Source organism: Eulemur rufifrons, chromosome 30, assembly GCF_041146395.1.
Source record: "Eulemur rufifrons isolate Redbay chromosome 30, OSU_ERuf_1, whole genome shotgun sequence".
Lineage (NCBI taxonomy): Eukaryota > Metazoa > Chordata > Mammalia > Primates > Lemuridae > Eulemur > Eulemur rufifrons.
The window spans coordinates 67482977-67509335 of NC_091012.1; the positions used below are offsets into that span (position 1 = coordinate 67482977).

The 26359-nt window shown below is 42.0% G+C and overlaps 2 protein-coding genes across 9 annotated transcripts; one reads left to right on the forward strand and one right to left on the reverse strand.

The window, feature by feature from the left end:
- Nucleotides 1-11385: 11385 nt before the first annotated feature.
- ARMCX3 (armadillo repeat containing X-linked 3) lies at nt 11386-16067 on the reverse strand. Of its 3 annotated transcripts, none has more exons than XM_069464371.1 (5): nt 15938-16067; nt 15319-15398; nt 15018-15078; nt 14688-14757; nt 11386-14409 (listed from the first exon to the last, which is right to left on the reverse strand). In XM_069464371.1, the coding sequence occupies exon 5, from the start codon at nt 14261-14263 to the stop codon at nt 13124-13126; it is 1140 nt and encodes a 379-aa protein (XP_069320472.1). In that variant the 5' UTR covers nt 14264-14409; nt 14688-14757; nt 15018-15078; nt 15319-15398; nt 15938-16067; the 3' UTR covers nt 11386-13123. The 3 variants fall into 3 exon arrangements, with proteins under 3 accessions (XP_069320472.1, XP_069320471.1, XP_069320473.1); XM_069464370.1 differs by having other exon boundaries at nt 15319-15426; XM_069464372.1 differs by having other exon boundaries at nt 15319-15426; nt 15784-16067.
- A 5207-nt stretch (nt 16068-21274) lies between these two features.
- LOC138377978 (protein ARMCX6) lies at nt 21275-24177 on the forward strand. 6 transcript variants are annotated; one of them, XM_069463177.1, is made up of 4 exons: nt 21275-21390; nt 21705-21788; nt 21921-22005; nt 22537-24177. In XM_069463177.1, exon 4 carries the CDS (start codon nt 22682-22684, stop codon nt 23579-23581), a length of 900 nt encoding a protein of 299 aa, XP_069319278.1. In that variant the 5' UTR covers nt 21275-21390; nt 21705-21788; nt 21921-22005; nt 22537-22681; the 3' UTR covers nt 23582-24177. The 6 variants fall into 6 exon arrangements, with proteins under 6 accessions (XP_069319278.1, XP_069319275.1, XP_069319280.1 ...); XM_069463176.1 differs by lacking the exon at nt 21921-22005 and adding an exon at nt 22147-22227 and having other exon boundaries at nt 21304-21390; nt 22537-24130; XM_069463174.1 differs by lacking the exon at nt 21921-22005.
- The last annotated feature ends 2182 nt before the right edge of the window (nt 24178-26359 follow it).

Consider the following 26359-nt stretch of genomic DNA (forward strand, 5'->3'; position numbering starts at 1 on the left):
TCTGAAAACCATTAATCAATCAACCTTTTAGGTAAGCCTCTCTGGGTATTTCTAAGAAACAATATATGAAGCAAAATGTTGATACAGTGAAAAAACACAGATTACAAAATTGATTTTAATTGAATTCCAGTTCTGCCTATCTCCCAGAACTTCCTTGAACTTTTCCATTCTCCAAATTTCTCCAGTCTCCTGCATTACTTCCATAGGTGACTACTCATATATATTTTCTGTGCACCTCAAAGTTTATGTTATCTCTGACTGAAACAGAACTATTAGAAGAGTTAAATATCATCTTTGTCAAAAAGCAACAATAGCACTGAAAGGAATACAATTAAAACAGTAAAAATTATTTCTGGGATTGAAAAACATTTTCAAATTTAAAAACTTAGATTAAATGAAGGAAAGAATATCACTGTTGAAAATTCAATAAGCAGCCAGGAGGATGAAGTGAAAATTTAAACAATCAATGAAAATGATGAGGGAAAAACAGATCTTGGAGGACAGATCCACAAGGCCCAACATATTAATGAATTCTAGAATGAGAAAAGGAAGCAGATGGAGAAGTGACAGGTAAAGAAATAATGAAGAAAATTTTCTCTAATCTAAATAAAGTCTTGTGGCTGAAGAGTGAAAGGGTACCCTAAGTTCCAGATAGGATTAATATAAAGGTTCAAATGTTTAGAAGTATCCTTATAAAATTCATAAACTCCAATGATAGAGAATATTATTAAAAGAATGTTACATAAAAATGAAAAATATCAGACAGGTAGATTATTTTTACTTGCCATCCTGGAGGCAAGGAAACAATGGAACAACATGCACATATTACTAAAAGAAAAGAGTAGCTTCCCCCAGATAGTGTGCCCAGCCAAGATACACTTCACAAATCAAGATGAAGTAAGATATATTCAATCACACAAAGATTCAAAAAGAATACAATTCATGTCTAAATTATCACAGGTAGTATTTATTGAGCACTTAGTACTTGCCATGTACTGCTCTAAGCACTTTACATATCTTGTTTAATCCCCTCAACAACCTTATGAGATTGATACTATTCTTAGCCTCATTTTCATATAAAGAAATTGATATATACAATGGTTAATAACTGACCCAAGAGCATACAGCTTTTAAATAAAGAGCTTTAACTCAGTCACTATCTTTCTGAGACCACAAATTTAGCCACTAAGAACTAAATGCTACCTGGACTTTGTACAAATGTTTGTAAAGATTTCCTATTGTTGAAGTCAGGGAGCAGTAGGAAAACACGGTGCTTCAGTGGGAGGTATGAATCTATCATTTGGATTCAACAGTAAAGAAATACCATTGGATTTTGAGTGCCAGCACCCATGAAATGAAATGTGCGGAAAAGCATAGCAGGTTTTCCAAAGTAACAACGTGATAAATGTGTGAGAATAGAAATTTGAATAAAGAAAAAGGCAAAGGAGGCTCAACAAAATAAAATTAATAGTAAAAAATAATAGGAAACATAAAACAAAGTAGAGTGAATAAAATCAAGAGTATTAACTGTTGCAGTAAACGTGAAAGGGCACAGACCATGATACTGAGTTAAGAATAAAATCCAGCTACATGTTTCTTACAAGAAACACAATACAACAACAAAGAAAGATTGAAACAAATCAATGAGCAAGGAGATATCAGGCATACGCAAGCAAAAAGAAAACAGGATTGAAAACATTAATATAAGTCAAAGTGGAATTTTAAATTAAGCAGTAAAAAGGGACTCTAAAGACAGTTTAAAAGATTATACATATGAAGGAAAAAAGGCTCAACTTGAAAAGAACTTATAACAGTTATAATCTTGTATGTACCAAACAACATTGTAACTAAACAGATAAAGCAAAAGCTATTAAAAGTACAAGGAAAACTTTAGTACACTCCTATCAGAATTTGACCAATCCAGTAGACAAGAACATAATCAAAGACATGGAGGATCCAAATAATCAATTAGAAATTTCAACTCTATATAGGTAGAAATTTGCATCTTATAAGGAGAGAATGTACATCTTTTTTCTTACGTCTATGCAACTTTAAAAAAATTGATCATATCCTTGGCAACATAAAAATACATTAATACATTCTAACAAGGAGAAAATATATAGGCATGTCCTCTTAACAAAACAAAATTAGAAACAAATAATACAAGACCATAAAATGTAACTGCCTGATAATATAGCAACATTGTCCAAAATAACCCCTGGGTCAAAGACAAAATTAAAAAATAAAATTGCTGAGTAATATTCCATGGTATACATATACCACAGTTTACTAATCCAATCATGTATTGATGGGCATTTGGGTTGTTTCCACATCTTTGCTATTGTGAATTGTGCTGCTATAAACATTTGGGTACACGTGCCTTTGTTACAGAATGACCTTTTTTCCTTTGGGTATATGCCCAGTAATGGGATTGCTGGGTCAAATGGCAGGTCTACTTGAATCTGTTTAAGATACCTCCATAATGCTTTCCACAGGGGTTGCACTAGTTTGCAGTCCCACCAGCAGTGTATTAGTGTTCCTGTCTCTCCACACCCACGCCAACATGTGTTGTTTTGGGTTTTTTTGATAAAGGCCATTCTCACTGGGGTTAAGTGATATCTCATTGTGGTTTTGATTTGCATTTCCCTGATGATTAGAGATGTTGAACACTTTTTCATATGTTTGTTAGCCATTTTTATATCTTCTTTTGAAAAATTTCTATTCATGTCCTTTGCCCACTTTTTGATAGGGTTGCTTGATTTTTTCTTGCTGATTTTCCTGAGTTCTAAATAGATTCTTGTTATCAGTCCTTTATCTGATGTGTAGTATGCAAAAATTTTTTCCCATTCTGTAGGTGGTCTGTTTATTCTCTGGACTGTTTCTTTGGCTGTGCAGAAGCTTTTTAATTTAATCATGTCCCATTCATTTATTTTTGTTGCTGCTGTGATTGCCTTGGGGGTCTTCTTCTCAGCTATAAGGAATGATGAAGATACGACATCTCTATGGTTCTCCTGGAGAGAGTTGGAACCCATTATATTAAGTGAAGTATCCCAAGAATGGAAAAACGAGCATCACATGTACTCACCAGAAAATTGGTTTCCCTGATCATCACCTAAATACAAATCTGGGAATGACACCAATTGGACATCAGACTGAGGTGGGGGGTGGGGGAGGGGATGGGGGTATGCCTACACAATGAGTGCATTGCGCACCGTTTGGGGAGTGGTTACACTTGAAGGTGCTGACTCGGGAAAGGGGGGGTGGGGAAAAAAAATATGAAACTATTGTTTTTAACTTGCACTGTTCACTTAATAATTTATCATGAATATTTCCCATATTATTTCATATCATTGTACAAGAAATAATGTATACATTATGAGGACATACTGTATCTAACAAGAAAAAAAAAAAGAAGAAAAAAAAATAAATAAAAAAAATAAAATAAAATTGCAAGCTACATGGAAAGCAAAGAAAAGGAAAATAAATTATGTCAAAACCCATGGGGTGTGGCTAAAGCCATATTCAAGGAAAAAAAAATATAGTCTTAATTACCATTGTTATTCCATAATACCATAAATAAAGGGAATAAGCACTCTTCTTGAAGAATTAGAAAAGCACAATAGAACTAATCCAAAGACAGTAGAAGAAATTAGTAAAGTTAAAGTTAAAAATAATGACCAAGAAAAACAAAGTAATAAACAAAAAGATGGTCCTTTGAAAAGGCTAATAAAATAAATAGACTGTTCATGAGTATGAGTAAGTAAAACCAGAGGGAAAACAAAAGCATACAAATTATGAATAATAAAGGGTTGAACCACACATATAGATGTTATTAAAATAATTATAGTTTTACATGCAAATCTATAACATGAAATTTGAAAATCTAAAGATAATGTATAATTTACTAATAGTATAGAAGTCACCAACATTAACCCAAAAGATAGAAAATTTGACTAGACCGCGATTACTACAGATAAGATTGGAAATGTGTTTATAGATCTGCCATTAAAAAAGAAACAGGGACAAATGGTTTTGCAGTTCAGTTCTATCTAATCTTTTTTTTTTTTGTGACAGAGTCTCACTCTGTTGCTAAGGCTAGAGTGCCATGGCGTCAGCCTAGCTCACAGCAACCTCAAACTCCTGGGCTCAAGCGATCCTTCTGTCTCAGCCTCCCGAGTAGCTGGGACTACAGGCATGCACCACCATGCCCAGCTAATTTTTTTCTATATATATTTTTAGCTGTCCAGATAATTTCTTTCTATTTTTAGTAGAGACGGGGTCTCGCTCTTGCTCAGGCTGGTCTCGAACTCCTGACCTCGAGCGATCCTCCTGACTAGGCCTCCCAGAGTGCTAGGATTACAGCCATGAGCCACCTCGCTCGGCCTATCTAACTTTTAAAGAAGAGATAATACCAAAATTATTTAAACTATCAGAAAACAGAAAAAAAATTGAAAGTTCACTAATGAATTTTATGAAGTTAGCAAACCTAAGACCAAAACTGGATAAAGATAGTATATAAAAAGATAGCCATAAACAAATATCAATAATAAATATAAAAACCAAAATCAATATTAACAAACCATAAAACATATAAACAAATGAACCCAAATGTATAGCAAAAAAAGAAACTATACTAAGACTGATAGGGATTGATCCACAAAGACAAAAATAGTCAAACACCAGGAATTCTATCAATATAATTCATTACATAAAAAGTTAAAAGAGAAAGAGTATATGATTCTGCCAATAGATGTTGAAAACTCACTAGGAAAAAAAATCAGCAGCTAATCCTAACAGATACAAGGGAATAACTTAAATGTCAAAAGGACTTTACAATTAACAGCAATCCTCATTCTAACCATAAAATAGCAAAGTCATTTCCACTAAAACCAGAAACAATTAGTGTCACTCATAATCCCCATTTTTATTCAACAATATTTTTGAGATTATAGCTCTTGCAATAAGATATGAAAATAAATAATTAGCATAAAACTGGGAAAAGATAAAAAACAATTTCTATTTACAATTGATAGGCTTGTATTCTTCAAAAACACAGGGGACTATTTAAAACTTAGAAAGCCAATAAGCAAATTAGAAGAGGTGGTGGAACATAAGACTAATACAAAAAAATCAATAGCTTTCCTCTATTCCAGCAAATTTTTAGGGAGTATCACACTGTAGAGCCCACGTGTTAACACTATTCTTTTATTTATTTTGCTTGAAAGGACATATATTACTGGTGAATGGGTATCATCTATCTATCAAACTAATCCATAGAACGATTTCATCAATTGCTAGTCCAAACAATTGTCTCAGTCTCAATGTCCCTCTGATACTTATTTCATTTTTCATTGTATTATTTCCTTTATTTGTACCCAAGTATATTTCATAAATTTAAATCTGTATTTCACCCACTTTTTTGATAAGAATATTACTTTATCTTGTAAGTATCCACTAAAATGTCTTAATTCATAGTTCCTAATCCCTCTAGATCTGACAGTTCATTCCATGCTTCAAAAAGACCAGTTTCTTATCTTTGATTTGAAGGCACACATGACAATATATAACTATCCTGTTGGAAGACTGGATTAGCCAGCAGACTTTCAAACTCTCAAATACATTGATTAAATCATTCATTGTCATATGTCCCAGGACAACATTAAGATTGCTTTCAGTGAAGTGTTATCACACTCACTTAGTCTACCTATTAGACTACCTTTTACAAACTGTGGCATTTTCATAGACCACAGTGCACTTTATTTATCCTCTTAGCATTTTAAATGTCTTTATAATGGCCCCATAGCCTAAAAAATTACTAGTATCAGAAGCCAATACTATTAATTCCATCTTTAATAAAACAGGTTTTGTGATATAGGACCTCACTAACAATGCTGACTGAATCATACCTCAAAGATAGCAAACAGAGCAATAATGTTTCCATTTACAAATAAGAATAACATTTTATAAAAAACCTATGGCTAATAGCATATGAGTAATCCTGCCAAAAAGGTGGAGGAAAGGATGGCATATTCCATGTTTGGGACTAAGAAAAAGAAGTAAAATAACATCTCTACTTCATATCACACACAAAAGCACATACCAGGCTGGGCGTGGTGGCTCACGCCTGTAATCCTAGCATTCTGGGAGGCCCAGGAGGGAGGATTGCTCGAGGTCAGTCTGAGACCAGCCTGAGCAAGAGCAAGACCTCGTCTCTACTAAAAATAGAAAGAAATTATCTGGCTAACTAAAAATATATATAGGCAAAAAAATTAGCTGCGCATGGTGGTGCATGCCTGTAGTCCTAGCTACTTGGGAGGCTGAGGCAGGAGGATTGCTTGAGCCCAGGAGTTGGAGGTTGCTGTGAGCTAGCCTGATGCCATGGCACTCTAGCCTGGGCAACACAGTGAGACTCTGTCTCAAAAAAAAAATAAATAAAATAAATAAAGTAAAAATAAAATCTTAAAAAAAATTTTTTTAAAGTACATACCAGAAGGATTAAAAAGACACACACACACACACACACACGTACACACAGAGAGCTATTTTTAAAAGCTTGAAGAAAATATTTTAAAATTCTTTTAAAATCTTGGGGTGGAAAAGGCCTGTCTAAGCATGACTCAAAACCTAGAAGCCATAAAAGCAAACACTAAGGGATATGGCTACCTGAAAATAGATCATTTACAGAGAAAAAAGCATATGAGGTAACATATGCATGGAAAGATACACATGATGTATTTTAGGTAAAAAAAAAAATTGCAGAATAGAACACTATAGGGACTGTCAGTTCATTTTCTGTTAAAAATGTGAGTATGTATAATATCTACTTGTGTTTGTGTATGTGTAGAAAACATCAGACTGATAATGGTAGGTAAGTAACTCTGTAGAGATGGACACAGAGAGGGCAATTTTTATATTTTACTTTATATAGTTACCTGTTTTAATTTTTAATAAATATGTGTTATTTCTACAGTGAAAATGATTCAGCCTTTAAAAAGAAGGAAATTCTATCAGTTGCAACAACATGGATGAATCTAGAGAACATTAAGCTAAGTGAAATAAGTCAGGCACAAAAAGACAAGTACTGTATGATCTTGCTTAGATGTGGAATCCAAGAATGGGAGAAAATATTTGCAAACTATGTGTCTGACAAAAGACTAATATCCAGAATCTACAAGTAACTCAACTAAGCAAGAAAAAAGCAAACAACCCCATTAAAAAGTGGGCAAATGACACAAACAGGCATTTTTCAAAAGATACATAAATGGCCAAAAAACATATGAAAAAATGCTCAACATCACTAATCATTAGGGAAATGCAAATTAAAACCATAATTAGGTATCCTCTTACTCCAATTAGAATGATCAATACTGAAAATATCATAAAACAATAGATGTTCGCATGGATTCAGTGAAAAGGGAACACTATACCCTGTTGGTGGGGATGTAAATTAGTATACCCTCTATGGAGATCAGTATAGAGATTTCTCGAAGAACTAAAAGTAGATCTACCATTTGATCCTGCAATCCCACTACTGGATATCTACCCAGAGAAAAAGAAATCATTTTATCAAAAAGATACCTGCATTTGTATGTTTATCACAGTACAATTCACAATTACAAGGATATGGAATCAACCTAAGTGCCCATCAACTGATGAGTGGATAAAGAAAATGTGGTGTGTAGTACACCGTGGAGTACTACTCAATGATAAGAAATAATGAAATAATGCCTTTTGCAGCAACTTGATTAGAACAAGAGACCATTATCCTAAGTGAAGTAACTCAGGAGCAGAAAAATAAATGCCACATGTTCTCACTTTTATGTGGGAGCTAAACTATGGCTATTCAACGGCACAAAGAGTGGTATAATGGACATTGGAGATTCACAAGGGGGAAGGGTGAGAGAGGGTGAGGGATGAAAAATTACCTGTGGGGTACAATATACACTACTTGGGTGATGGGTACACCAAAAGGCCAGACTCCACCACTATACAGTATATACAGGTAACGGAATTCAATTTGTACCCCCTAAATCTATTAACATTTAAAAAAGAAAAAATGATAATAAATAAAACAAAACCAGGAAAAATGAATTAAAGAGTCAAATTCATAAAAGTAGGGTAGAATGGTGGTTACTAGGATTCAGCGGGGTGAGGAGATGGACAAGAAACGGGGAGATGGTGGATAAAGAGTACAAAGTTTTAGTTAGAAAGAATAACTTCTAGTGATCTATTTCACAGCATGGTGACTATAATTAATGATGTATTATATATTTTAAAATTGATAAATGTGGTAAGACTTTCAATGTTTTTTCTTACCACAGAAATGATAACTATGTGAGGTGATATATATGTTAATTAGCCTGTTTTAATCATTCCACAATGTATACATGTGTCATAACATCACATCGTACCTGACAATTGCATACTATTATTACCTGCCATTTAAAAATAAAATAAAAATTGAAAAAAGAATAAATCACATTGCTGGAAAAAGTAAGTATCTCTCAAATTCTGTTTGATAGCCAATTTGATCATATACCTTAATAGTCATAAAACTACCACCACTGATACTCTTTTGCCTGTGCCAAAGCGGCATCTAGGCAGATGAAATTTATAATTGTGTCCAAGGAGAAATGTGCTCCAGGTCTTTAATACAAGTATTGGATTTCAGCAACAAGTTAATCCCCATAATAGAGATGGATGCACCAGGTTCTCCTACTTTGACGGTTTCAATATCTACCTAAGTTGGATAAGTTCCCTGAGCACTAAATAAACAGCCTTCTATGATATTTTGGTTTGTGATGTAGATTGATCTTAGGGAGAGAACAAATATTCTGAGCAGCACACACTGCTTGATAAGAAACTGTTCTGCTTTATAATTATTAATATATTTTCTGCAGTAACAAATTACCACTCTGTCGTTAATTTTCAAAAGAAAATCTCACTTCATTTAAGGTTCTATGCCCACAGAAACATGCTTGTATTACATTGACTCTTTCACTTTTTAAAATGTCAATGGTCAGCAGGGCCGGAGCATGACACTAAGCCCACTCTCAAGGTGGAATGGATTACATTTGCATGAAACTGTCAGGATAAATTTGCCCTCTAATAAGGCTTCCTTCCCTCTCCTCTCCCTCCTCCCTCCTCCCACACCTATCCTCGAACCACACACACATTGCCCAAGCCCTTAACACAAAGCCTGAGAGGGCCCCAACGGAGAGGGTCAAGCAGGAGGGACACCACTCTGAGAGGTCAATATGTCTCACCCTGTTTAATACCACATCCTCAGGACAGGCCAGACCAGAGACCCCAGGATGGCGGTGACACAGCTCTGACTTAGAAGCAAGGAAGAGCCACAGTTTAATCAGATCAACAAGAGAAAACCTTCAGCCTGGGACGAGAAGCAAAATTAATGTAAAAAGCTAGTATTGTAAACCGTATTAATCATTTTAAAAGCCATTCTCAAGGGAATTTAGCAGAGAAATTAATGAAAGAGAGCTCTAAACAAAAAAATTGCCTGAACCACATCAATTTGCTAAATCTACACTTGGAATCTCTTTGGAAACAAGGTAGGTAAAATATGAATTTAAAAGAAAAGAAAACCCGTTTCCTGAACCTTGAAATATGATGCTTTGGTTGACAAGTTACAGCAGAACTGAACTCCACCTTTGTAAAAATCACCTTTGAACGTGTTTGGACTGGAATAGAACCACTTGGATTCCTAAAACTGTTAGAGGAGAACAAAACCCAAATAGCAGGATATCCTCTGAGTTTCTGATTTCTCGGTTTCCCAGGAACTGCCATCCTCTCTAAAGAGAGGACGCTGCCTCCTCTCTGCTCCCGTGAGCCACCACAATCATAACCACAATCCTAGAACTCTGCCCTTCCCCAAAGGGCTGACAATGACAACCTCCTATGTGCAAACATTGGGACATCAGCATGTGGCCTAGACCAGGCAGTCACACACCTGTCTCACGCAGCACTTTCCCGAAGTCCCGGATATTCGGTCTAAAGAATACCAGGTGCGGACATCAAAAGTACATGCAGCACACCTACAGCTGTGCCACGCTAAGACTGGCTCCTTCTCAGTCTCTGTTCTGTTCAACAAGGGTTCCAAAAAACCTTGGCATCCAGTCACACCCAGGGTCCCCTTAAGACCACAGTTATTATTCCGTATTAAATGCCCGCTGGTACGTGGCATGGTGTCATGGAAATTCAATGGTCACTCCAAGAGACACAGAAGCACAGAGAGGCTACCACCAATCACCTCCCAGAAGGAGGAAATAAAGACAGAAGTGCCAGGGAGGGAGAGGAAAGAAGAGTGAGAAGGAACAAGGGGAGGCAAAAAGGAGCAGATGGTCACTAGTCAGGCTTGTGCCTGCCTTGATGGGGCTTTTTACTACTCCAGTTAACCTCACTTTCACCCCAGGTATAAAAGTCACTCTGCACCTCAAGTTCAACATGGCTTGATATGAATGTTTTTTCAGATGTTCCTAATACATATCTGGGTTGGGGAAAAGTTTGTACTCAGCTCTATTTTCTCAAGTATCCCCAATGAATATTTATTATTATTTTTGAGGAGAAAAAATTTAAATCATGCTCTAAAAATTTATCTATAGTATGATCCAATTTTGTGTAAAGAATATATACCTATATGGATAGTAAAATTGTCTGGAAGGGCACACATTCAGTTTCAATTCTGTGCTTCTTTCCCCAGCTGTCACAGTCCCTTATACGTTTCTTTTTGTGGCCCTTCACTGACCCTTCCCCTTCTCTCTGGGAGATCACATCCACTCCCAAGTCCTCAGTCATCATCCACCCTCTGATGGCTCTCAAATCCTTATTTGCAGCCCAGTCTTCTCCTCTGAGCACCAGATCAATATATTCATATAACCTCATCTAAATGTCAGGCAGGTACTTCATACTGAATTTATTTTAAATGGATAAATCCACTCACTACCCCCTGTTACTCATCCCCTGCAAATCTTTTTCTCTCTCCTAACAATAGGAGCAAGAAAAATGTTAGTTCCTTTCCCCGATTCCTCCCTTAAAACTGGTGTTAAATGGTTTAGTAGGGTTACCATACACAACTTTAAGCCAAACAGTCCCTGTTCCTTGTGTCCATACAGACAATATTACAGCACACATGTGGAAACCTGGGGCTAAAAACAGACTATAACCAAACAGAGGATTTTACCCTTTCCTGGCCTCATATATAAAGCAGGATAACATCCCCAAACCAACTAGAGAAGATATATTATGGAGGCTGGTAAGATCATGTCTGAGGAAACACTCTTAATTCCTTAGAAAAGAAATAAACATCTCATCCTTTGAGAAATTATTTTAACAGTTGTTTTGCAGGAATGACAGAACTCTACACAGTAGTCACTTAATAAATGGGAACCTTTATTGTTATTATTATTTACTAAATGACACTGAAACATGGCAGAATACCCCAGCAAAACAAAGGTCAACCAAAAAACTATCAACCCTGCATTCTAGATAATTAAGGGTGCTCAGTTTTCTTAATTAGCTGCTATGTGCCAGAACATTGTAAGTACTATGCATATTACCTCATTTAATCCTCATGAAAAGCCCCACTTTCACCATTCATCTATCATTTAGGAGAAGAGACTTCAACCCACCTCATTTTTAATCTAAATATTTCTTCGACCCAGTATATGCTCCAATCAATCACCTGCTTCATTTCCAACACTTTTTCAAATATTTCCTAAAAATCAATATTCATTTTAGATAAATAAGAACACATAGATGAATAAAAAGCAAAAAAGCAAAGATCACTCATTATCCTTCCATCCAAAGACAACTACTGTTACTATTTAGATGTCTATAATTCCAGAGTTTTAGTGTCTTTTTTAAACATATGTTTTATTATTCTCAAAAAAATGGAATCATACTCTGAATACTGCTTTGCAGCCTACCTTTCTTACTTTACAATGCATGATGAATAGCTTTTCCTGGCAATGTAGATTTTCATCAGCATAGTTATCATATCCTACTGTATGACCATTCCTTAATTTATTTAACCAATCCAGTGTGCTAGATAGATACTTAAGTTGTTTCCCATTTTTACTACTGTAGATAGTGCTTGGGATGAACAGCCTTATACATACAATCTTTGGCCAGCTATATAATTACTTCCTTAGGACAAAGGGCTTACATATTTTAAGGCTTATGATATGTATTAACAAATGTCCAGGCTTTTGAATGGCTCCATTTTGCACACCCTCATTGACACTGCACCATAGTAGAAACGAACTTTTAATGGATCCCAAATATTTTCTAGTAAAAAATATTTCTTGGCTCTTAGTGCTCAATGGGATAATATTCAAACAGCTCTCTACAGCTGGTTTCACTCAGCTTTTCAAATCTATTTACTCTCACTCCTCACACTCTCCACTCTAAGCAGATCTGTCTCCTGACTGTCATAGGAAGAGGGTTCCTACCTCTGTGCCTTTTCTCACATCGTTCTCTCCTTGCTCCTGTCCCATGGAATGCCCTAACCACCCTACCCAACTCAGGACTCATTTTCAATGGCCACCTGCTCCATGAAGCTTTAGCTGACTAGCACATCCCACAGAAGCCTTTGCCTCCTCTGTGCTGTGAGAGCGCATATCTGACAGTGAGTGTACCCTTCAGATATTCTCAGTTATCTTTTGGTTTGCATGTTTCTTGTCTCTCCAACTAGATTATAAACTGAAGGACAAAGATGGTTTCTTTCTTTCTTCTTTCTTTCTTTTTTTCTTTCCAGCATTAACACATAACTTTATTGATGATACACAAATGAAATCAATGCAAATGACAAAAGGGAGCTTACTTATGACGAATGGGTTCACTGTCACTTATGCAGAGGAAATAGTAAAAATATTTCGATCTAGGCAGCGAGATAAAAAGCAACAAACATGTTTTCAGAACAAGTAGTGATATTCATTAATCCAGCTTAAACCTGAAGACCAAGTTGGTTAAATATTAGCTTTGATGATACAATATGATACTCATTATTCAAAATTGGCAGCTGAAAGGATTCCTTTACCATATAAACAAGGTGGAGAAAAGGAATAGTTTACAATGTGTGTTGCTTCTAAACTACAAAATCAAGGAGTTATTCCTGGCTCTTTGGGAACATATGCTCAGCCAGTTTGGCCATGAATTTTCCAACTTTTACTTTCACCAAAAAATCATGGTGACTTTCTATTCCCAGAACCTTATCAGCACACACTTGAAATTCTTTCAAAAAGAAAAAAAGTGAACCTTCACCGAATCGATTCTGAGTAGGTTCATTTTCTTCCCATTTAAAATTGTCATTTATGTTCTCAAATATGACCAGAAGTTTAAGAATAACTTCTTTGTTCTCCTTCTTGTTAAAGAGGGAACCCAGTGAAGATGGGACTTGGGCCCTGAGCAGTTCCCCAGTCATGGCTGGATTTTCAGCCAAATTCAAAAGGAGTTTCAAAACCTGAAGTTTGGTTTCTTCATTTCCTGCTGAAAATAAACGAAAAAAGTCGGAAATGGAATTAGCAAGCATGTGCTGATACTCATTAGTAACAGTCATATTTGTAAGCAATCTTAGTCCAGCCAGCTGCACAGATGAGTTCAAGCGAGAAGTGATTGTGTCATCACACACTTGATTCATGTATATCTTAAGCCTGCGCTGATTTTCAGCATTCACACTCAAGTTATTCAGGACAATTAAAGCCTTTTCCTTAACTATGGGATCCCGAGTATTGAGAATCTTTGCAACAATTGGGAGACCACCCAGATCACGAATAATATCTCTGTTAAATGCATAAGCAGCATTGTTACCCAGAGCAATTAGAGCTGCTTCAAGAATATAAGGCTTTTCGGACATCTCAACCAAGCAAAGAACTTTCTGTAGCTCTTGAGGGGACAAAACGGTATCATCTGAATTGGGAGAAGCCCGTTTTTGAACAGCTCGACGTGCCCTGGTAGCCCTGGCTCTTGCCCTGGCCCTAGCTCTGGTTCCGGCCTCAGTTCCAATCCGGGCCCAAGGTGGGTACCACACTATACTCTTGCTGTCATTGCTATCATCATCATCATCAGACCAGTCATTGTACCTGGCCCCAGAACAGTCCCCAGCATCATCCACATCCCCAGACCCACCCTCGGCCATTTTTCCCTTGTTCTGTTTTCTTCCCCGGGTCAGTCTATAAATGCAATAGCAGGCACCAGCCCCAATCACCAGGCCTGCAGTCACCCAGCCTACTTTCCTGGCGTAGCCCATGCAATCGTCCCTGACAATAGCAGGGACCAAGGAATAGAGTAGTCACTCAGGCTGGGGTAAGAGGGCTGTGTGCCTGGGTGCAGGCCTGTGAAGGGTGATCGTCTTCAACCACTTCGAGGCCACAATAGCTGATTCTGGAGATGGACCTACAGGCGGAAGAAGAAAATAGGGTTTGAGTTTCTCTTCTATTTGTGTTGCCCCATGCATGGAGTTGCACAGAGGGACAAGTGAGTAGTAATTGAATGCTGGGTAGTAAACGTAGACTGCTGACAAAATCTTTATCCCGCTCATTTCACCCTCTCCCTTCCCCGCCAGTTCACCCCCACCCTAAGTCTAGATAAAGGCAATGGAGTCCACAGACTTTACTAGGTTCTCAGTCACCACAGCCTTGGATGTCCCCAGGGAGTAGCACCCTTGCACTAACCTCCTCAAGACAGGCGGTTTACTCCTTTTTCCCTTCCCTGGAGGTGTGCCACGCCCAACAACCTTCCAATCTGCAGAGAGATCACAGCCAGTGAGAACTGAGGGCTTGATGGATTGACCGTTCATTTGTTGCTTTCCTAATTCACTCTGCAGGTTTTCAGATTTGTTTTTTACCTCTCAATGCCATCCGAAACATGCACATGCCTGATCCCTCCCTAGCCTGATATAGGAGGGATGTAAGAAAATAAAGTAGGATTGGGTGAGCCTGCCCAAACCGCGGCTGATTTCCAACCCCTCCCCCATTCCAGACAGCCCCCACGCCCACACCGACCTCTACTGATCAGAGGAAACTTCCTCCCTCGCTTCAAGCGGGGCCACCTGCTACAGCAGACCTGCAGGATGACAGATCAAAAACATGGGGACTAAGTGCTGTTGAGAGAGGATTATGAACAAACTATCTGATAGGTTTCCCTGCTGTTATTCCCCCCTCCCCACACACACACGACGCACGCCATTTCGCCACAGTCCGGGGAGTGCGAGAAACACATTCAGACTCAGACCTGAATTATTACCTCCGTTTGTTTCTCCCCACCCCCACCTCCGCCGCTCCTGGGGTCCCCAGATGGTCTTACCCTCAAATCGACCTTCACCGATAGGGGTTAATTTCCTTCCTCTTCTCTTGCCGGGCGTTGTACCGCAACCTACGGAAAGACTGGCCACCCGGGAGAGGATCGGACCCACTAGACACAGAGCCATGGTCAGGAAGACACAGCCATAGGCAGAAAGACGGGAAACAGCCGCTACTGAGTGCTTGGTGGACGGACCAGTCCCCAAAACACGAAACTCTTTCCCAGTTCGGAGGCCTGGTTGTCAAAGGTTTCCCATCCCTATTTCCCCTCTTGGGGTTCTGCTGACACATTACGTTGCACCTCACCACCCCCGCCCCCCATGTCCAGCCTTTCCCCGCCGTCACTGTTTTGGTGGACTAGGGGCCAACACCCAGGCCACAGCTCCTTTTCCGGATTGCGGGCCTCACCTCCCAGCAGATTCCCATTTCCCCGATCTCTGGGCTCCTCCTCAAACACCCCCCTGCTCACCTTTTTGCAGCATCGAAATGGGCTGCAAGCGGGACATATGTCTTGGAAAGCGGGCGGCGAGTGGGAGAGACGACGGAGGCGCCTCAGGACCCGCGACGGTCTCCGCCCTACGCCCTCGGCCACCCCCACTATATGGAATCTCCCAGGCACTAACCTGCAGGGATCCGGGACAATTTCCTTCTCCTCCTCCTCTTCCCTCTGCTGCAGGCCTGCCCGCCCTCAGGGCAATAGGGAGCTGGTACTCAGACGGGAACAACGACCAGGACAAGAAGGACTTCTGCACACGTCAGCTCTTGGTCACGTGAGAGCTACGTCATCCACCAACTCGGGTCCCCAATTTCCCCTCCCACCAGCAGTGCGGCAGAAGAGGGCCCGCCCCCCTCCATTCCCTCCCCCATACCAGGCCTTGTTACTCTTTCTTCGCTAATCCCAGCTCCCTCTAGTTGTGTTTCCCTTCCTGATTACCAGAAAGGGACAGCATCTTCCCCTGGGGTTACTGGCCACTTGTACTTTTTTGAAAAATTGCCTCTTCCTTCCCTAGGCTCCTGGGACAGCAGCCTCTCCCTCCACCTCCCCTCCTCCCAGCTATTAATGTCTACCATTTCCTCTGAAATCTAGTCCCAGATGTGAAATGAACAAGCAATCAGAAAAGGAAACCTGGAATGAGAATGTAGCTTTTACTTTCTTAATTACTTTTTGTTGTTGTTGTTGTTCCTGGCCCCAGCCTACATTCTTTTAATGGGAAAAAATACTATAAAGCTGTTTTCATTTTAGAAAAAAAAAGAGTGGAGGGTGGAGAGTGTTGGGTGATGTTGGGTGATGACCTCCAAAAGTCCCACATTTTCTCACTTGGTGGAGAGTGTTACACGCTTCACTCAAAGCAATCTTAATGTCTTCTGAGGCTTAACACATTACACAACCCTGAATGAGCTAGTCAGTGTGTCTGAGAATATGTAAATCTTCTGACTAGGCCAGTCTTCTGAACAGGAGAGCTACAGACTTTTACCTGCATCAGTTAGCAAGGAGGAGGCATTGTGGCTGCAGAAGCCAGTAACAGGAAAAACTGAGTAGAAATCACAACCACAGAGTGATGTCTATAAGATAAAGCAGCATGAGCACTGACAGTGTGAGTGATATACAAAGAACATTACAAAATATACTTGGGTACAAACAGAGACTACCATCTGTAAATGAAATAGGTATTAGAGGAACACCGAGGCCAAGATAAAATTGACTGAACTTGGCATCTAGCAATTAGTGTGAAACCATTTCACTGCCTTGTTTGATGAGCTCAATAATTCACCCAGCATCAATGATTTAACTCTTTTAAAGTAGGAAAGGGAATAAAATAATCACATTCTTTCATTGTTTGGGTCAACCAGGTTTGGTTTCAGTTGCTTGCAACCAAACAACCTTAACTAATACACAGTAAATTAACAATACAAAAAGTAATAAACCTTTTTAGAACATGAGGTCTTCACTGGGATATTACCTAATAGTTTGGCTATAAGGTTGTTATCTGACTACGTAACTTTTAAAATCCACAGACAATACAGGAGTAAATCAGAAGACTGGAGAGTTTGGGAACACGAAAACCTCAGGAAAATTCATATCAATGTAACTTCAGGGAGACAGCACTAGGACATGATTGAAATTTAGTAAACAGAAACCAAATCAACTATATATTATCCTCTGTTTGGAGAAAGGTCATGTGAAGCAGAGGGGCTTATTCAAGCATAGGACTATATGAAAAGGCAAGTCAGAGGAAAGTGTTGGTATTTCCTACCCAAGCACTGTCTGGAGGAGAAGGAGTGTTGGCTAAGAAGAATGGAACATTTAGCTTTCCTTGGCAGAGTCATCCCCATGATGTGTAAAAGTACTTCAAGCTTCCTCAGCTGAAAGCCACTTCTTAGGGTAAACGAATGTCCTTGCTCTGACTGCAAGCTCATCAAGCAACTTTCTGAGGTTATGGTTTCCCAAGTAGTAGTTTGGCTACAGGGAGAGAATGGGCAGGTAAGACTGACAGAAACCTCCAGTACCCCTGACAGTTGCATTTCTCAGAGCAAATTATTTAGTCGTTACTCCTGTTGCGACTTAGTTTCCCTTGTGGCCTCCTTACAGGGAGAGAATGCAGAGACCCGTGGGTTTGAGCATTCAGATCTAGATTTATGTATGCCTCAATGAATGGGAGTCTTTCCTTGACAGAGGCATCTGCTCTTAGCATGCAGACAAAATCAGGGCTTGATCATTCAACGCTGAGGACAAGACCCCGAACTATAGATGCGCAACCTTGTGTAATTCTGTCTTGAAAGCCAGGTAGCCTTGGCTCAAAGAACAACATTGTGCATGGCCATTTCATAACTGTACCTTTCTAATGTTCAGTTAATGTGGAAATTAGAACTAAGACATGCTGTGAAGATAAGTCCTCAGCACCTCAGTCATAGCCTGACAAAGGGTTAATATCCAAAGTGGTAAAAGGATTCCTGCACATCAACAACAACATCTGAAACAGTTCACATTTCTCTCTGGGTAAAGAAAGTGCATTTTATGTTTTACATACCCTATTGTTTTTTCAGCAAAAGAGTGGGCATTATGCCCAAAAAAGACCAACCAAAAGCCTCTTACTAAAATTTGAATCTTGAGCAGAAAGATAAAAACCTGAAAATCAGTGGACTTATGTCATCCTGAGGAGGCATCTGTCAATTCCTTCTACCAAGACCCCTCAGAGCTGACCCTGATCTTCAACATTCCCTCCTGGCCTAAGTTAACCAGGTTTGTTTTCTGTTGCTTATAACCAAACAACCTTAACTAAAACACAGCAGAAAACCAAATAACACAACTCAAAAAGTAATGTAGCTTTTCAAGATAACAACCTTCTATAATTTTTTTGCCCTCCACAATGCCATTTTTATTTTTATTTTTTGTAGAGATGGCAGGGGGCAATATTGCTATGTTGACCAGGCTGGTCTCAAACTTCTGGCCTCAAGCAATCCTCCTGCCTTGGCCTCCCAAAGTGCTAGGATTACAGATGTGACACACCGTACCAGGCAATTCCATTAGTGTTACCATCTACTGATCCTTTTTTGTTTCTGGGTACTTTATAACTTACATATCATATGTGACCACATACTAATTTAAACCAAAATGTTCCTTTTGGCAGTGGTTTCACAAAGTCTTTTGCGGGCTCAGGAACTTTTAACAGGCTTATCTGAGGACTTGCTTAAGCATTTTCCTTTTTCACTTTTGAAATAGTATGTCAGACACATAACATGTCCTTAAATAAATATTTGTTGGTATTAATAGATGTATAATGGAGATCAAAGTAGTTTTTAAATGTCCCCAGGTAGGAATTGGAACTAATTGTGGATCAGAACGACAAAGACGTAAGAGAATTGAAAGAGTTGTCATGCCCATGGGGTTTAGTCAGGAAGTGGATTCAAACCGGGAAAGGTCTGATAGACTGGGAGAATGGTAGTCAGGGGTTATACGTTGGAATAACTGGAGGATATACCAAAGGGGGAAGATATTTTATACTAGTGAGGAAAGACAGGAGTAAAGTTTTTGTCCTTGAAGCCTGGCTAAGTGTTGTGAAAATGAGTCCATATTGTAGAGCCATGTCTCTGACACCAAGTCATCTGCTTTTGTTAAGCCTTGGGTTCTTTCTAATGTATATATTCAAAACAAACATAGGCACTTATACAAGCACGTAGCAGCTGGAAACTGAATGATGGCCAGTTGAATGTGAGAGATCTATTAGTAAGGCTTCATAAATAGAATTCACTTGTCTAGGCAAAGTAAAGGGCAATGAAACAAAACAGTATAAGGGGATGATGGTAAAACAAATGAGGTAGAGATTTAGAGAGATGGGGTATAAAATTGGTGAGTGAGTTTGGACTATAAAAGGGAAGAACAGAGAGTTGCGACATGTTCTTGATTTCTGAATATTCGTCAGCCAGGCAGTAGGGCTCCCTGGCTCGTCTCCTGAAAGGGCCTCCTCCACACAGGGGCCCCTCGCAGGGGGGGGCCTCTCTCCCGGGTGTCATATTTCAGTGTTCTAAGAAAGAGGCTGCCTGGAGCGTCTATATTTAGATTATGACTCTCCAGCAGGGACAGGTGGATGTCTGGGGACTAACTTCTGCATACTTTGTCCCTGAGTTCTGGGATTATTCTGAGGGGCTTGTACGGATGGTACAGTGAAGTTGTCACACGAGGCAGGGAATGAAAAATCCTCTTTCTCCTGGTGACTACTTGGGATCCTGTACATTGTCCTTCCATTTGTGGGGGAAAACGACACAGACATAAGGGATGTTGCAGTGATTCAGTCACCCACAGACCCTCACCACCATCTCCACTGGTCACTGCTAGGATGACATATGGTATATGGATGGCAGACACCAGAGAGAGCTCAACGGTGTCATAATGGAATGAAAATTCCCTCTATCAAGTCTCATTTTCATCAGTGGGATAACAAGGAATTCTCTAATTTTTGATGATTTATGGGTTGCACCACAAAACTTCAGAATAGATTTTAAATAAAGCCCTTTGAATGAAAGGCAGGCTAATCTGTGAAGTTGCTAATCTCTAAAGTTCATCTGAAGATGTAAGGTTCATCTGAAGTTAGGGTCTGCATAAAATCTGTCCTTTGAAGCCAGAATGAAAGCCATCTAGTGGTCTTCTATGAAGATCTCAGTCCTCTGATACTTTGAGTTCATTCAGGAGAAAGAAAGGGACAGTGGTTCACTTATCTAAATGGTCATGATTGGAAAATGGACCTTCTCAGTATAGATTCATTTATCCATCAATTTATAAATTATATTAGAAGCACACTGGTTTTGTTTGTAAAGATATGTTTTTAAATTTTAGTATGCTGCCTGAAAGCTTCTATTTACTGTGCAGTCATGAGAAATATTTTCAATGTAAAACATACTAACTTCACCAAATCAATGAGACCTCCCTATGAACTGGAAAATCTTACTTATGTTATATTCACTTTTAAAAATAGATTTGAATTCTTTTTTTCTCCAAGTAGAAATAGCTTTATTGTATTTTCTGGTTACAAAATAGTGTAGCTCAAGTCAATAAAAAAGGACAAAATAGAACATAAAGGTATCAAAACATTAATAAAAATCTCACTACTACCTGGGCTTCCTTTTCTGCTCCTCCCCAATTTTGGCGCAGAGACTGAATATGGAAAGGGGTAGAAATTAAGGAAGGGCATGCAGGAGTTTCAGAGTCAAGGAAAGGATGAGATAATTCCCCAAGAAGTACAAGTGAAAGGTAGACCCAGGAAAAGCTGCCTCTTCCTGTAATTAAAGAAAGTAAAATTCAAACACCAGAGAGATATGGCCACTTCTGGATTCTGGTATTGTTACAGAGGAAAAGAGTGACAGGGCCCAGTGTGATTGGGGGAGGTACGGGGCAGGCTGGCGCCTGCCGCACTGCTTGTGGGAGTGGAAACTGAGGGCCAGAGCTCACTGGTGACGTGGCTGTCACGTGACCAAGAGCCGCCGAGAGCAGAAGTCCTGCCAGTCGTCTCCGTCTGGGTACCAGCCCCCTATTACTCTGCAGGCGTGTGAAGGAAGAAGGGAACTAGCTCAGACCGTGCAGGTCGGTGCGAGGGTGGGCGCTGCTTGGAAGGAGGTGGGGGTGGGAGAGGGCCAGGAGCGCTGCGGATCCAAGTTCGGGCTGATCCGGATTGGATCCCTTTCCTGTCTACTTTTTAAATACTGCCCCCGACCCCCAGCCCACCCCATGCTCATTTTAGTAGAGAGAAGTGGCAGACTTCGAGCGGGGGTGCCGGGAGAGAAAGACGGTTCCAGAGACCCCAAGAAAAGAAAGGTTCCACAATCGGGGCACTCGTATCTCGAGTGCTGGTCCGTCCACCAAGCACTCCGTCCCCTCGGTCCCCTGTCCCTTTGCAGGTTTGTAGGTCTGTTGGCCTGTAGGTCGCGGCGCAAGTCTCGGCGAGAGAGAAGGAGCAAACTGCCTTGGTCGGAACCGTGCAGGTTGGTGTGAAGGTGGGATTTGCCCTGGACTGTGGGTGGGGGTGGCGGAGGAGGGGGGCTGGGATCTGTACGGGTCGGGTCCGAGTCGCCCTCTCCTGGCCCCTTCCTTCTCCACACCCCCTCCCATCTCAGCGCAGGGAAAGGGGTGTGGCGGCCTTTGCTGGGGAAATGGCGGACAAGGGGGGCGGGGGAAGCCCGCGTTAGGAAACTCAGGAGAGTGTGAAAAATCTTTTAAACTCAGGGGCCTAAAATTCAGGAACGAAGATACTGCGACCTATGTCCTTCAGTGCTGTTCCATCCACTCCACTTTCAGTTCTCTATTGCTGCCTACCTGTCTTTCCATTTGTCCTTCTGCCAGACTCTGTCCTTCTATCACTGTGGAGGGAACACTGATAACAGAAGATAAGGGAAGAAGAAGGAATTTGCCTGACTGGTAGAGGTTGGTGGAGACTGCCCGTGAGTCTTTGTGGGTAGAGGTGTGGTGAAGGAGAACACTGCCTGAGGGGTAGACTCTCCCAGTGGACCTCCTGGCCATCATAGCACAGCCCCATCTCCCACCCTTCTCTGTGGTGCAGGGAAGAGATATGGTGGATCCTGAGGGTAGATAGGGGAAGACAGAAAACAACAACAACAACAAAAAAATGGTTTCCTAATAATCCACCTTTCTCACCAAGAACTCAAATTCCACTGTCTGGTGAGGCACAAACCCAGGTACAACCCAAAGGCTAATACTCTTTTACACCCATAGATTCATCACAAAACAGCTACAGGAACCAAGAGAGGCTGAAGACTACTGCCCTCCACCATTACTGGTCCTGGCCCTAAGAGTCCTCTTCAGTCAGGTGGAGCAAGGCCCTCTCCTGTCCTGCCCCAAGGCTGGCACGGACTTGAGCATGGGCCGGGCTCGGGAAGTGGGTTGGATGGCAGCAGGACTGATGATTGGGGCTGGTGCCTGCTACTGCGTTTACAAACTAACTATAGGAAGAGATGACAGTGACAAGTTGGAGGAGGAGGAAGAGGAATGGGACGATGACGAGGAGCTGGATGAGGAGGAGTCCGACATTTGGTTTGATTTCACAACTATGGCTCGACCATGGAGTAACGATGGGGACTGGACTGAACCTGGGGCCCCAGGTGGCACTGAAAACAGGCCTTCAGGGGGGGGCAAGGCCAACCGAGCACACCCAATAAAACAGCGGCCGTTCCCCTATGAACATAAAAATACTTGGAGTGCTCAAAACTTTAAAAATGTCAGATACACTCTTGACCTCTCCAAGTGTCTTTTCATTGAGGGGAAAATGCTGTTTGCTGAGCCCAAGGATGCGGGTTTGCCATTTAGCCACAATATCAATAGTCATTTGGCCAGCCTCTCAATTGTTGGAAACACGATCCCCACTCCCAACCCCACTGTTGGAGAGGCTTTGTGTGCCCCAGATAACGTAAATGAGAGTATTGAAACCCAGGGCCAGATTAAGATGTACATCAATGAAGTGTGTCGGGAGACTGTGTCACGTTGCTGCAACTCATTTCTGCAGCAGGCCGGATTAAATTTGTTAATAAGCATGACAGTTATTAATAACATGCTTGCCAAGTCCGTTTCAGACTTGAAGTTTCCTTTGATTTCAGAGGAAAGTGGATGTGCTAAGGTTCAGCTTTTGAAATCGCTGATGGGTTTGTCTGAAAAGCCAGTCTTGGCGGGGGAATTGCTCAGTGCCCAGATGCTGCTCTCATTCATGTCCCTCTTTATCAGAAATGGAAACAGAGAGATTCCCCTGGAAACCCTTGCCCGGTAAATGACCGTCTCGAACACAATGGGACTGATTCCACCCCAAACCCGCTTGTTTGCAGATGTCAAAGAATCTGCAGAGGGTGCTACGGAAGATCCAGCCTTAGCCAATCGCCACATCATTGGGTGAAAGTTCTAGTGCTAAATCGAGGACCACACTCTTATTGGCCAGGCAGGGGCTCCCACAGAGCTTTGAGTACCTCCTTGGTTTTGCAGTGTGCAGGCAATGTGCATTGTAAATTGCTCCCTTGCAGCCCCCTTCATGTGGCAAAGGGATCACTCTGGCTGCCCGCTGTGGATAAAGAACATGAAATCATAGCATCACGGAGCGCAGTTGTTGCCTGTGGTGGTGGTGGTCTCCCTGTCTAAGCGGGACCACTTTGCAGAGACTAGCGGCATATCGGAGCTTGAGCTGAAAATGCCTTTGTCGCAGCTTGGGTTGAATTATTTTTCATGTATTCTTTCTTCTACACGAGCTGATGGATGGCGAACCTATTCATCACAAAAGGGCACTCCCCTTCTATCTATTGTACTGACTTAACCTCTTCCACCCAAGTCCGCATCTGTGTGTATCATCAATAAAGTTGTGTGCCTTGATTGGCAAAAAAAGAGACATGGTCCTTGTCCTTGAGTTTACAGTCTGCACGAAGAGAAAGAGAAAAAAGCACGGTAAACGCCAGCAGACTGGGGCGTCCGCTGCTCCCTGACAAATGCACCCTTCTCAGTGCTCACTGGAGGCAGGGGTAGAAATGGGCTGCAGTGCTCAGAATGAGCTTCAAGAAAGGGCTGGAGGCAGGCGTGGGAGACTGGGGTGGGGGCAGCTGGTGAAATTAAGATGCAACATTGAGGGGGCTAAATGAGAAAATACCCTTGAAGCAGGCAGCCCAGTGCCCGACACAGAGAAATCCCTCCATAAGGGTGTCTTTCCTTGACTGCCTGCCTAGGGAGGAAGGTCAGTATCCTTGGCATTTGTCTGTGCATCCCATGCTGGGGGTGGGGTGGGGGGTAGGGATAGGGGCGGTGGGGGTGGGGCGCTCTGCCGCACATCCATGAGCATTTAATGCAGAATCATCGCAATAAAGGTTGCCACTTGCCCGCTGCCTGCCTTGTGTAGTTCTATTTCTCCAGCAGAGCCCCTGTTAAACCTGCTTACAGCCCTCCTCTCTTCCTTCAGATCCCAAGCATTGCCTCCTGGCAGAGTGAGAAGGGTTGGCTGCCGCTTCCTTTGGGGGAATGACCTTTGTTCTGTATCCACCCCCCCCCCACACACACACACCCTGTACCTTTGGTGGGACCCAGGAAGGGGACAGTGAAGCCCTCCATCAACTCCCCCGGGGTGGTAGGGCAGATGCTGTGGGTGCTTGGCACAGCCCTGGCTGGTCCATCCATCAGGAGACACCTCCATGCCCTCCGACTGAGGTCCCATCACCCCTGCTAAGGAAGGAAGCGCTCTTGTGTGCTGAAGCACTCCACGGGGCCGGGCAACTCCTCCCCCAACATTTCCAGCCCCCCCCCAGCAAGCCTTAGCCCCTGCCTCACCACAGCTGAGTTCGATGCATGTTCGTGATGTGTCAAGTGGTCCCCTTCCCCACAGTCATGACAAACCCAGTAAACACATCTGCTCCCCTCGGGCAGTGCTGCTGTGCCCGGTGCCCTCTCCTGGTCGGTCTCCCTGGGCTGCTGCTGTGGGTCACTGTGCCCTGGGCAGCAGCAGCCTACACAGTGCTCCGCCTTCTGCCTGTTCTCCTCCACACAGAGCATGGCCCTCTTTTCTTTTCTTATTTTCCTTTCCCCCGGAATTTGTGTTCCAGGTGGGTTACAGTGTTCCTGCTTGGACCGTCTGCTCCATGCTGACCAGCGCGCCTGGGCGCCTGCCTGGTCCCAGACCAACTCTGGGAATTCTTCCAGCCTGGGATGGGGACTCTGCCTCTTCCCAGGCCCTGGTGCCTTGGATGGCCAGAAGCTGACTTGCAGTCGCTGCGACATCACACCCCCGTTAGGGCTCACCAGGCTGGGGCTTCCTCGGCTGGCCCCGGGGGCCCTGTCTTGCTTCCTAAGAGCTGCCGAGGAGACCACCCCTTTCTCTCAAGCAAACCACAGCTTGGCTGGGCAATCTGTTTTTCAAGGAGGATTTCCCTGCAGACAGCTCCTGCATGCACTTTTCCCAGTGGAGCCTGCTTTGCCAATGCTGTCTTCAGTGACACCTCATTGCTCAGCCTCTGTAATCTCAGCACAAAGGCAGAGGCTGTTCTCCTTCCTCCTAGCTTGCGGGCCCCAAATTAGCATGCACCTCCCTACTCCGCTGCACACTACCGAATTTCCTTTTGCCTGCAGTTGTCCACCATCTGAGGCACTTGCCGCAGGCAGGCCACCACTGACTTGTAACTCAAGGAGGGCCTCAGAGGCTTTCTGCCCATCTCCAGAGCAACTTTGTCGCAGGGAGACTCGCCAGCATCAAAGTGTCCCTATGGCGTGGCCTTGGCCCAAGTCAAAACCCTCCTGTCCATTTGCTGGCACTGCCCTCCTGCAAACACTGCCTGTGTCCGGGAGCACAGGCCTTCCGTCCTGCCCCTCATCCCTTGGCTGGTTGCGGTACCAGTGTCTGAGCCCAGTGTCAATTGGATTCTGCCTCTCTGAGATGTGCAGGGGAGTCGGGAGCATGCCTGTCTCCTAGGGCCTGGCCAAGACACCGAGAGGCTCTCAGCACTGGCAAGAGCACTGGTGCCCCCATGCCACATGACGTGCAAAATTAAAAACAGCCTGAATCCATTAATCACAAAACTTA